The following is a 13,558-nucleotide window of genomic DNA, read 5'->3' on the forward strand; positions in this document are numbered from 1 at the left end:
CAGTGATCAGAGTGTATTTTGAGGATTTGGTTGGTTCAAAATACCGAAGAGAAGTTTTGTTCTCCTGGCATACTATTTTAGGTGAGCAAACAACAACAAGCAAACATTTTTCTCAAAATATACATAATAAAAAAGTTTTTCTTCTTGTAAAGACAATTCTGTAGAAATAAGATTAGTACTATAATTTAAAGCTAAAACGCACAACTGCCAATATCAAGTCCTCTGATGGACAGACTATAGATATTGAGTCATATCATATCTGAGAAAAATATATAGTTTTGATAAAAAATAATTCAATCTACTCATGTTTTAGCATATTATGGTGGCATTCTCGGACTATTCACTGGTTTCAGTTTCATAGCAGTGGCAGAGATCTTCTATTATTTCGGTATAAAACTGATAGAAAAAAGAGTAAAAACAAAGAATCCAACACCTACTTTGACATTTGCCCATCCTAAACCCATAGAAACCATTTTCTCAATACGAAACACCTTAAAAAAGGATGCTTTTTAAAAACCATTCACCCAGAGTAATAAAAAAACAGAGCCATTACTATTTGCATTTTATTTGTCAGTCTGAGACTTCAATAAAAAAAACTGTAATAATTTTCAACATAATTTTATTCGAATAGTTGATAAATTATATTAACATATTATAAATCTAATCAGCCTAAAATGTTATTAAGGTTTGTATGTACTATCTATATAATAATAAGAATAATATTATTAGACATTTATAATATCGGAAATAAGTTATTTTTTGCTTGCCCAAAATGGGTCCAAGGTACTCAGAGGGTCAATGATGTTCTCTTGTACCTCTGGCGTGGGTTTGGGTTCTTCTTTAACTGGAACCACTTCGCTTAGTTTTTTCTTCAAAGTATCTGTAAATAAAATCAAAAAATAGTATGAAAAATGAGATTTTATTGATCCTATATCATTTATTTTCTTAATTTCGATTATTTTATTTCTAAAAAACGCGTTATTTGTAAGAGAATTTTTTTATACAGTTCGATCAAAAATGATTGAAATAAATGCCACTGAGTTCATTTGACTTAGAGAACATTTCGACGAACGACATAAAAAAATAACAGAAATTACTATACCGGGTGCGTCTCAAAAGTAAAAGGTAATTTTTTCAGATAAAAAAAAACGAGATTTGGCATGATAGTATATGACGTTAATTAGGATTGATTGACGTATTCAATTGTTTTTGGTCACTTCCTGTTTCACCGGAAATGACTATAACTTTTGATTTTTAAATGGCACTATCGGTATATTTTTCTCTCTGAAGACACTCTGAACAAAATGGCATATCATATGTCAATTTTTGACATTTTCACTTAAAATTGGTATTTTAAATTTCAATCTAGAGTGCCATGGCTGTGTTAAAAACACTAATTTTTAATCAAGAAGCCTTGAAAAAATAGATTTGATCGTCTAATGTTTTTCGTGTCTTGTTCTGGCCAGTTAAAAAATGCCTAAATCGTATTTTTAATCATATCTCAATTTTTTCAAATGGAACAAAGGTGGCTAATTGGCATTTGGGAAAAGCATTTTTTACGAATAATTTGGTACCACACACTTGGTATTTCGAGTCAAATTGTCGTTATGAACCGCATGTTACAATTTCAAATAAACCATATGAGAAAATGTCAAAAGTTGGCATATGATACGTCATTCTATTCAGTGTGTCATTTTCTATCGAATAAAGTAAAAAAATACCGAGGGTGTCATTTAAAAATCAAAAGTTATAGTCATTTCCGGTGAAACCGGAAGTAACCAAAAACAATTGAATACGTCAATCAATCCTAATTTATGTCATATACTAACATACCAAAATCTCTTTTCTTTATCTGAAAAAAATAAAAAGTTATAGAGGTGAGCCACTTTTGAGACGCACCCGGTATTGTTTTTCGGTCGTTTATTATTGTATTTTTCGTACGAACCGGCAACACTGCATGCCGCTTTTTATTTTGTGTCTCTTTGTCTGTCAACTGGTCGTATATATGTATCTCTGTCGTATGCATTAAAGTACAGATCACGGAAATACAGTGACCAGAGCTAGTATAAAACAATATAAAATGAATAAAACAAAAAGTTGGAATAAAAATAAAAAAAAACTTACCTTGCAGAAGAACTTGTTTCATGTAACAAAGCAACGCTTCATAGGCGAACCTCAAATGCTCTCTATCCCTAAGAATGTTTTTCCTGAAATTTCCTAGTTTTGAGGTTAGTAATGCCAGATCTGGAATAGCGTTGGCCTGATTGGTCACTTGGAGAATGGCATTGGTCAACAGACAGAGAAGTCCGCTTCTTCCGATGCCCGATGAACAATGGACAACGATGGGATGACTGGGTGTTTTTTGTTGTTGGAACAGACTGATCAGTTCCAAAACGTAGCTTATGAAAGGTTCGGGGCTTGTAGGAAACAGACTATAAAAATACATTTTTCATAAATACTAATAATTTTATAATACATCATGATAGAATTGTTAGACATTCAAATGAATATTAGGTATTTCTGAAATTTCTTATAAAGATTGTTATCAGGTATTTATGAAATTTCTTGTAAAGATTGTGATCAGAAATATGTTGGGCAAACTAGAAGATCAATATTAACTAGATTTAAAGAACATTTAGCTCAGATAAGATATGGTAGACCGGATAAATCTTGCGTTGCCGAACATATTGTTGATAAAGAACATTGTATAGATCTTAATAATTTAAAATTAATTAAACAAGTCTCAAATTACAGGCAATTAGATGCATATGAAAGCATCAGAATTAATAAATGTAAAGATAGTATGAACAGAGACAATGGTCCAATTCCTTCAGGTTCTTTGTTCCTACTACTCTAGTGGCGGAAATCTAACTGTTACGCTCAGTGGGCTCTGACTCGGTTTGCTAGATTTTGCCACGCCCACTCGGTGCCCACTGGGCGAGTATATAAACGCTCAACTTGTAGATTGTACTTTAGTTTATAATCATCTGCTGATGATGCTAACATGGTTAGCGAAACGCGCGTCCAGTGTAAAAGTAAAAGTGTTTTGGTGTATTGTGGTGATTTAGTGTTTTTATTTTGCTGTGTAACACCAAAGGTTCCAACCCTCAACTGTAAGAAAACCTTTTATTTAAAAAAATCCAACATTAACACAAAACCAAGAATCTAAAACATACTCTCTTCGTTCGATTCAGAGGACTAAAAATAACATAAACACACAAACATAGATGAAACAGAGGTGAACGTAAATGCATTAAAAATAAACAGTAACAAAATGAAATAAAAAACGATTCATTTAGTAGGAAAAAAATAACCTAACCCAAAAAGAACATAAACATAGATGGCAGTAAACATAAATATTAAACAAATATAACAAAAAACGATTATTCTAGTAGGAAAGAAATTAATCTAAACCAAAAAGAACATGAAACGCATAAACATAAATAAACAATTACAAAAAATGTAACAAATAAATAATTATTCTTTTAGTAGTACAAAAAAATAATTTAAACCAAAAAGAACATAATCATTAGGTAAGCATGAATGCAATAAACATAAAATATTTCTTCATTGTTGCCATATGTTCAAGGTTGTCTGTGCGCGCATAATTGTACTATTATGCAAAACTTCGACACAATATAGATTAATGAAAAAGTGTAAAGATGAATAACGAAAATCCCGAGACTAAATAAATTACAATTCCGGGATCCCGGGATTGAATGCCCTACTTTCAACATATTTCAACAACTAATTCTTAAAAAAAGTTTTTCTCTCACTGGTCCTAAAAAAATGAACGCCCTGTATATTTAACCTACCTTCCAGGCCAAGAGGTAAACTGCAAATGCATCACCACCGAGGATTCTTTTTTCTCTGGAATGCTTATCAGGATAAGCCTTTCTATCCAGTTTGGTTTAACTACCATGCTTTGTAAAGACAAAACCATGTTGGAGATGCTGATGTTTTTACCTTTTTCTGTTGGCCAATATATATCATCTCCAATCTATAACAGAAAATATGTAAAACGTAAATAATTCACTTAAAAAAAAATAAAAACTAATAAAAAAATGTTAGAGAAAAGAAAAATTAAATTAACAAACAACAAAATTAAAAAATATAGAAATATTAAAATTAAAAAATAAAGAAATAATAAAATTCAAAAAAAAATAAATAATAAAATTAAAAAATAATAAAAAAATTTAAATATGTAGAAAAAAGTACATACTTCTTTTTCATTTAATGGACAAAATATTAACTCAGCCTGCTGTTCCCTGACCATAGTCCAAAAATCACTAAAGGTCGACGCTAATGGTGCTTGAGTCACTATAAATTGTGGTGAAAACGGTGACAATTGCTAGAAACAAAATTTAATAAAAATAAATAGTATATCTTTTAAAATTATTATACTTACCTCAATGAATGAGGCATTAATATAATCATCATCAGAATACTTCAATTCAACCCTGGAGTAATCATAAGGTAATATATCTGGATACCTGTTCTTCATTGGATAACACCTGGCCACAGAAATGATCCTTTTTTGGTTATCCAGTTCTTGCCAGTCTTGGATTTCTTTCCATTTGACGTCTAAAGTAGTGGGGCCACTCAGTGTTTTCGTAGTCAATGTTTCAACGTATTTTTCGTATTTTTCCAGTTCTTGATTAAACAGTGATTTAACCTACAAAAAAGTATAAAAATCTTTGTATAAAAAGATAAATGAAGAAGTATAATGCTAATCGACATCATGAACTCCATTCTTGATAGTTTTTTTGACAACTTGACGCCGTTTTTTTATCTCTTTACTGTACTTACCTCACTGTTGTTAAGTGGTTTGGTAGGCAACACCCTAACAACCTCTTTCTTCGCATTTTCTTCCTTTACTTGCACAACAGGTGTTTGCTGTTTGATCTCGATAGATGGAGCCACAGACTTAGTGTCAGGCTGAGGTTCTTTTAGTTTTTCTTGTGAAACGTTTTGCTGGGGTGTTAAAGTCGGTATTTGACTAACAGAGAAATCCAAACCTAGAGAAAATACAAATTATATACTTAATAATAATACTTAATATTACAAATGTTAATCATGAACAATTTTGAATTTTAAAATTTTGATCATCTCACACACTGGTTAAAAGTCTAGTATTTAATATTTTATGACTCTTAAATGATTATATACATTTACAATTTTCCTATTGTAAAATTTTATTGATACGCCTTTTTTTGTGTTCCGCAATGTCCATGTATTAATGTAGTAATTTTAATAACGTAATTTTTTTTTTAATTCTATGATTTGTATTGTATGATATTTTTTTTATTTGTATATTTTTTTGTGCTTTTGTTTGTTTTGTAAATGCTTTGTTGATGAAGCTATTTTGGCTTTGTGTACAATAAAGCGTTATTTATTTATTTATATATACTGTTTTTTACGAGTTTTTTTAAATTAACTTTATGCAAAGTGTAAAAATCTGGAAAATATGTCACTGACAAACAGGAAAATCCATACCCAAAGAAAATATTATTTTGTCTGAATTAAAATGACAGACCCAACTGTCACTGTCAGACAATAGTATAATTACCTGAAAGTAAATCAATGTTAGAGTCCTTATTTGACGTAGTTTGAGCTGTCATCGTTGGATTAGTGTAGGAAACTGTAGTCACTGTAGCTGGATAGTTTGCCTGACTATAACCGTAGACACTGCCATAATTACTGTAGTTCGCCGGAGTTGTTGCTGCAGATGAATTCACATTACCTTTAAAAAAATAATATTTTGTTTTAAATATATTCAGAAATATATCACATAACCTCACTTGTTACAGCCTGTGATACACCTGTCGACATATTATAAACGTTCGGTGATCCTGTTTGAACTTTGTAATCATTGTGTGGAGCGGAATAGGTGGAGTAATTGTTGATGTTGCTTGATGCAACAGATGTGGCATGTTCCTGAGTATAATACTGATTCTGATACTGCGTCACGTTGTATAAATTCTGAGAAGCAGTCTAAAAGATATTTTAGTCAATCAATTAATGTGTTATTTTAGTAAATCCCCATAAATATCATGCGTCGTCCCTTGTTTTTAACCAGTTTTATTGGTTTACTTCAAAAATGACAGATGATATTTCAATTTTATTGGTTTGACGGAATGACGAACGACAAACGGACGCCGATGCCTATGAACTCGCCTTTAGATTTTTGAGGCTGGTCAAAGTCTTGCCAATTTATAGGTTATAATTTTGTGTCAACTTATGTCAAATACCCTGCGTTTTGGAAGATGATGCATTTTGATTCGTGTTATTACGTGTGTTTTGTGTCTTTCTAAGTCAAGTGGAGGAAAAATCGAGGAAAAATTAACTGTAGACCCGGAGCACAGTTTTTTAGTTAATACTCGCTGCCCAGGCAGAAAGTCTTATACAGCAATAAAGTTAGCATCAATAAAGTTTGTATACCTAAGTAAGAAATAGTTCTTTTTTATATTTTTTTGGTATGTGGTGTTTCGTTCTTGTTTGTTTCGTATTAACACATACCGTTTTTTTTTAATAAAATAACTCAATTACATTTTTTCAGTTTTATAAAGTTTCTTTTCACAATATTTTGAAGTAATCACTTGTTAATCAAATTTTAAATATATTAATTTCCTGCTATGCGCTCCGATTGTACCAACTTATTTCTTTGTAAAATAAAATAAACTACTTTGAAATTAAAATGACAGACACATCTATCACTATCAAGGATGCTTAAAAAAGACATGCTCTTCGAAGACTATATAAAGCAAAAAATATATATATAACTATACAGGGTGGCCCACTATTCTGAAAATGCTCATATCATTTACTAAAATATTTTTCTAAATACACAAGGTGATTCAAACTTAATTTATTATTATATCTAAAAAAATACTTACATCAAGATTACTGGAAAAGTTTGGAGCATATCCATAAGGATAGTAAGTTTGCTGCATATTAGCTGTTCCTTGCTGCTGCGATGCATATCCAGGCGTCTGAGTTTGAGGATAACTCATATTTTGGTACTGACCATAAGTACCAGAAACACCTACTTGCTGATTACTAAGAGTTTGCTGAGTCAGTGCTCCAGATTCCGGACCAGGCGCTTTAATTTGACTTTCTGACGAAGATTTTAGCGTCGGTGCCTGTTCTTGTGGAATACCACCCTGAGGATATTGCTGACTTGGAGTAGCATACTGTTGCTGATTTAACCGAGTATTAGAGTGCTGACCAGTTGGTTCATATGTTTGTTGATTTTGAGTTAAGCTAGAATATTGTTGTTGTTGAACTGAACTAGGATAATTTGATTGCTGACCAGTTCCAGCATATGCTTGTAGTTGATTTTGGGTATTATACTGTTGCTGTTGTGTGGATCCAGCATAATTAGGTTGCTGACCAGTTGAAACGTAACCTTGTTGCTGATTACTAGGAGTTTGCTGACCCACTACTCCAGATTCTGGACCAGGAGCCTTAATTTGAGGTTCAGATGATGATTTTAGTGCTGATGATGCATTAACATTTTGTGAAGTTTGATAATAACCTGACGAAGCATTCTGGGACGGATATTGCTGAGTTGGAGTAGCATACTGTTGCTGACCGACTGAAGAAGCATATGCTTGTTGTTGATTCTGAGTATTATTATACTGTTGCTGTTGTGTTGAACCGGCATAATTAGGTTGCTGACCAGTTGAAACATAACCTTGTTGCTGACTTGCTCCAGCATATTGCTGTTGGGGATACTGTGAAGCGTTTTGAGATTGGTAATACTGAGATAACTGAGAATTCTGATTCTGGTAGTTCTGAGCGTACTGAGAACTGTTCTGGTATTGTGAATATGGACTTTGTGAATATTGCTGAGATGAATATTGAGTCTGTTGATTTCCAGCTGATTTACTTGCAGTTTCATCCAGTTGTACTGATTTTTGATTTGCTGCAGGTTGACCATATCCAGAGTAAGCTCCAACATTTGTATTTTCAGAATTTTGAGCAACATTAGGCATGTAACTTGATATAGTATTATAAGAATTAGTAGTACTAGTATTAGCCTTGCTAGAATCATGACTTGTAGGGCTCTGAACATCATGATTATCAGTGTAAACTTGCGAAGCATAAGTATATGACGTGGGAGTATAATTCTGCGGAATGTAGTTGCTGTAAGAATACTGGGTGTTATAGTTTGACACGACCGGTACAGAAGCTTGATCTGGCTTTGACATCAAAGTCCCCATTCTGCTTGTCAAATCTGTCATAGGTGCAGGAGAATTATAAGAGTTTTGAGAAGGTTGACCATAACCTTGATTAGTTTGTTGATAATATAAAGCCGTGTTTTCATTGGCAAAACGATTAGTTGGATCAGAGTTAATTTCTGAGCCAACTGGAGCAGGTCTAACACTAGGGGGCCAGTTTTGAGAGTCAGGAAGGTTTTGTGATATTCCCTGTAAAAAAATAAATGATTTGTTACAATTTTTTGGAGAAAAAAATCAATAAAACGTACTCCATAGGTCATGGTTTGGTATGAAGGCAACGATCCAGCTTTTTTTCTAGCTTCAAGGTAGTCCTTTAATTTTGGAGCTGATGAAACTGATGAATTAACTGGTGTGGGAGTGACGTCAGCTTTTTTAGCTGTACTTTTCGCGAGCATTTGTTCTCTTTCTTCTTGCTGGACTTTACTTGCACCTTTTATTCTTTGAAGTAATTTTGAAACATTTGTTTCAAGTTTTGTATAAAACTCAATACCTATAATAGCAATACTGTTAAATAAAAATTGTCAAAGCAAGGAAATGTTACGCGAGAAGATGTATATGTTATGATACTATAGTTACCTTTATTAGCTTTGGCCAACAAATCATCATACGAATCATGTGACGCTATCAAAGCCTGAACTGTTGAATTCCGTTTCTGTATAATATCCTGTATATATCTTCTTGTGTTCACTGCTCCAGCGTAGCAATCAATAAAAGCCTTCCTAATGTTCTCTTGGGCTGATAAATTTTGAAGCAACAAGTTCACTAGTGCGGTGTGTTTGTCTAGTTCCTTAGTGAACAGCTGTTCAAGTGATGTATCTTGAGGTTTAGTGACTAAGGCATTGGTTATGTCGTCATTGTGAACGGAATCTCTTAATTGAGCCCACAACATGGCTCGTTGAGTTTTCATTTCGTCAACTTTAGAGTTGAGAAGTTCAAGTTCTTTCAGTAAGTTTTGATCAATATTAGCTAAAATAATATATATTTTTTTATACAATAAATTTCCCTGCATATTTTACAATACTTTTTAGAACTGCAGGCTTATTAGAGTTTTTCTTAGAATAATCGAAAAGAAAACGGCGTCGGTGAAGGCTGGGGAATGACAATTGATGATAATTTTAGCGAGGTCAACTACTCATCTTTATTTTTTAATGGTGCTTACTTAAGAATTCTATTCATTTTTTTAAATCTTTAAAAAGTTTTATGTCAATTTTTAGTAAATGGCGTCTAGAGATTGACCTCGCCAAAATTATCATCGATTGTCATTTCCCAGCCGTCCTTGACGCCGTTTTTTTTTTCGATCGTACGATATATCCTTCACTATGCACCAAGTGCACGCAACGTTGCCACACATCTTTGCAATATCCCTGATATAGATGACGTGAAATTTTACAAAGTTTTTTTACATTAAACATATACTTTCATGTTAATATGGCAACGTGGGTAGTCGATTAAATTTAGATAACATCTGCGGCTCTCAAAATGTGAGTGTCAAAATTTTTCAGTTTTAGAACTTATATATTACACTAAAAAAATGCATGAAAAAAGAAAAATAAACAAAATGTTTTTATTATTCTTTGAATTTCCTGATATATTTTATTTTAAAAAATTTTCTCATAATATTTTCTTCGCCGTGTACTAAGAGCGAGCAACGTTGCCATTCACTTTTGAAAATCCCCTGAGATAAAAAAGTGTCAAATTTTACAAAATATTTTTACGTTAAATAAAATACTTTCATGTTGATGTGGCAACGTGGGTAGTCGATTTAATAATGAAACGAATTAAACCAGCAGTTTTCAAAATGTGAACATTTTTCTTCAATTTTAGGACTTTTTTAGTTATACAGTGTGTGACAAAAAACACATCAAAAAACAAAAAAAAAATGCAATGCCTTGTATTTTTGTAAAATAAACCAGAAGCTCTAAAAATGTAAATATTTTTTTTTCAATTTTAAAACAAATATCACTGCCAGTTTGGACTTATTTTAAAACGGTAAAAACACAATATACAGGGTGGTCCGACTTGTATTCATGACTCTTTGGCAGCATATTCTGCAGATAAAAATCAATACAAAAGTTTGTATAGATGTATGCCTTGAAATGCTTCCTTTTGGAGATACAGGGTGTAAAAGTTTAATTTTTATTTCAATTTTTCCAAAGAGTTTTCATCTGTCCCTGTATTAAACTACTGCGTGAAGAACTATACATTTCTCCCGTTTTTTACGTAAAAAATATAACAGAAATTTTGAAATTATTTGAAAAACTATAAAGAAAAAATAGAAAAAATATATAAAAAATAAAAAAAATAAAAACAAAAAAATACTTACCATCAGGCAACTCAACACTAGGCAACCTTTGTTGAAGCTCTCTAATAGGCGTCTGGAGAATCTTCAAATTCTCCATATGAGTCATCATAGCTTTCTTCAAAGTCTGATTCGACTCATTGGCTTTGTTATGAGCCTCTTTGTACTTATATGACTCTCTAGCCAGATCAGTTGTAATAATACTAGGAGGTCTTTTTCCCATGATTTCCTGATAACTCTTCTCATTATCCTCCTCTTCCTTGAGAAGAACCTCAATCTCATTTAAATTTGCCTCAACATCATGGTAAATGCTAGAAAGCTTCGCCATAGAGTCAACTAAGTCTTGAATGGCGTTTGGTTTGGCCGAAAGTGCGGCAGCTCTGTCGATCAGTTCTTGGGGAATCCCTGAAGCTTGATGCATCTGAAAAAAAATCAAAAATTAATGTTTATACTACCCATGTCCGACGCACTATTGCCGGACCCTGTATATATCTATAAACTATATTTGTAATATACAATACCCCCCTAGTTGTACCCTAAATTAAAAAAAAAATATTAATTATGATTATTTACAACTCTGTTTTATAATACAATATGATCGAAAAAAAAACGGCGTCAGCGAAGGCTATGCAATGAAGATCGCTGTCATTTTATATGTAAATTTATATGAGAACTGTCAGCGATCGTCATTTCCCAGCCAACTGGACGCCATTTTTTTTTCGATCATACGATACAATATGATCGAAAAAAAAAGGCGTCAGCGAAGGCTATGCAATGAAGATCGCTGTCATTTTATATGTAAATTTATATGAGAACTGTCAGCGATCGTCATTTCCCAGCCAACTGAACGCCATTTTTTTTCGACCATACGGTACAATATGATGTAAAAAAAAACGGCGTCAGCGGTGGCTATGAAATGAAGATCGCTGTCATTTTATATGTAAAATTATATGGGAAAATTAATGGTACCTTTGTTAGCATGTCTAGCTGCATTGAAGACATAAACTCGGCCAATTCTTGATCTTTTACTTCAACTTCTTCGCCCATATTTCTCAATAATTGAGCTTTTTTCTCGCTGTATAATGACGATGCTTCGTGAGCCTCCATTGGGACAAGCCTTGCAAATATGTCTGGACCGGACACCTAAAAAAATATAAATTAGATAGTACCTAAATGTAAGTATTTTAAGAAATAATAGATCTAGAGAATATTAATAAAAAGAACATACCTCTGGATCATTTACATTAAATTCAATCAACTTAACCAATGGAGCACCTTTAACTTCCTGCAAATTAGCTATATCTGGTACCTCTTCATGGTAAATATACTCATTTTCATTTTTAGCAGCTTTTCTTTTACCTTCAACTACATCCGCAGTAAAAGCCAAAGCATCAGCAAGTTCTTTTTGCTAAAATATAGTTCAAATTAACAGGAACAATACAAAAATATTCTTTATACATTATTACCTGTTTACTGGTAAGTTGTTTTCTAGCTTCTTCTAACTGTTCACAAGCTGCTTGATAGAAAGCAGCTCTCTCGCCCATTTTTTGCAGTTCTTCAGCTTGTTGTCCTTGGAACAGCAAAGAAATACACCTATGGTAGTTTAATTTAAACTGAAAATACTTCATGTACTCTTTGAAACGACTTCTCCCAAAAATGTCCTCGTTTATCCCTTTCAAAGTATTCAAAGCTTCACGATAATAATCATAAACTTGAACAGCAACTTTGGCTATAATAAATTTTAAAAAAAATAATCAAAAAAATATAACTATTATTAAAAAAATAATACATACAAATTATGGTCGACTTTCTATTATCCAGCATACTTTTCTCTAAAATACATTCTTGTGCTTGAGCTAGGCAGACTTTTTTATAGAAAAGGGGTACCTCAATTGATGTAACACAAGCTATTAAATCATAATATTTATCTTTGACAACCTAGAACAAATTATAAATTAAAATTCAGGATATTTTTGTAAATATTGTATTTATTCAAACCTGAAATGCCCAAGCAGCGCACTGAAAATGGGAATAAGCCAATTTCATTCCATCGGGGGTTGTTCTAGAGTCCTGAGCACCGAGAATCGTATGTAAGGCCCCAATATTATACATCACTGCCATTAATTCGAAATTAATGCTTCCTGCAGTAGCACCATTTTGACAGTCTCTCCTAAAATCAACAATAAAAAGGTATTTTGTACATACAAATATTTACAATGTAGTACTACCATTCAAACTCAATAAAACAGGGCTGGTTAAGCTCCATCGGAAACCTGGACTTCAGAAAATGCAGCTGACAGTAATATTTCTTTAAGAGTTGAACTCCGGAAACATCAGGGCTAGGGTGAGTAATGCTTGCACGCAATGTATCAATTTGGTTGATTTCGGCAGTGTAAGATTCGGGATCTTCATTGTAGAAGTTCGCAATATACTTTAACAAACATACTCATATATCACAAGTTTTATACCATACTTTACACATTACTTACTGGTTTCAGCTTTTTACCAAACTGTACACTTTCGGTAGACGAAAGCAGATCAAAGCTTATCATGGGAAGTCTTGGGGCAGCTTCCATGGTTAGGAGTTATAAAATTATTAGTAAAAATAGACCAATATTTGTTTTGTTCCTTTGACGTATACGAATCGATAGTTAACTTGTTAATTTAACATCTTCCAACGGGAATTTTTCTATAAAAATTATCACAATTATACACCAATTTTATACCAGTCTTATGATGACAATCAACAATTAAAATGACAAAAATGTAGACAAATAAACATAAATACTTTATCAACAAATTCTGAATCACCACGAAATGTTTACTTCTGAAATGTCATGACCTGTCAGATAACTAAAAATGAAAGATGGGTATTACAGTAAGCTGTACTCTCGCTCCTGCTTGTAAAAAGTCTATTGCTCAATAGGGGGCAGCACGAAAATTCTTTTAATTTAATTTGAAATTGTGTTTTTTTATTAATATCTCCATTAATATAATTTTTTTTTGGTTTTACATA

The 13,558-nt window shown here is 32.4% G+C and overlaps 1 protein-coding gene across 1 annotated transcript; it reads right to left on the minus strand.

Moving 5' to 3' along the window:
* Nucleotides 1-602: 602 nt before the first annotated feature.
* LOC115876247 (tyrosine-protein phosphatase non-receptor type 23) lies at nt 603-13,370 on the minus strand. Its single transcript, XM_030891953.1, has 19 exons — nt 13,032-13,370; nt 12,771-12,973; nt 12,541-12,712; nt 12,336-12,480; nt 12,009-12,271; nt 11,771-11,950; nt 11,512-11,685; nt 10,567-10,963; nt 8,820-9,209; nt 8,492-8,733; nt 6,897-8,432; nt 5,802-5,994; nt 5,570-5,743; nt 4,810-5,018; nt 4,409-4,675; nt 4,223-4,351; nt 3,816-4,000; nt 2,125-2,432; nt 603-880 (listed from the first exon to the last, which is right to left on the minus strand). Exons 1-19 carry the CDS (start codon nt 13,116-13,118, stop codon nt 753-755), a joined length of 5,382 nt encoding a protein of 1,793 aa, XP_030747813.1. The 5' UTR covers nt 13,119-13,370; the 3' UTR covers nt 603-752.
* Nucleotides 13,371-13,558: the final 188 nt, after the last annotated feature.

Source organism: Sitophilus oryzae, unplaced genomic scaffold (genome assembly GCF_002938485.1).
Source record: "Sitophilus oryzae breed Bouriz unplaced genomic scaffold, Soryzae_2.0 scaffold_1430_pilon_pilon, whole genome shotgun sequence".
NCBI lineage: Eukaryota > Metazoa > Arthropoda > Insecta > Coleoptera > Curculionidae > Sitophilus > Sitophilus oryzae.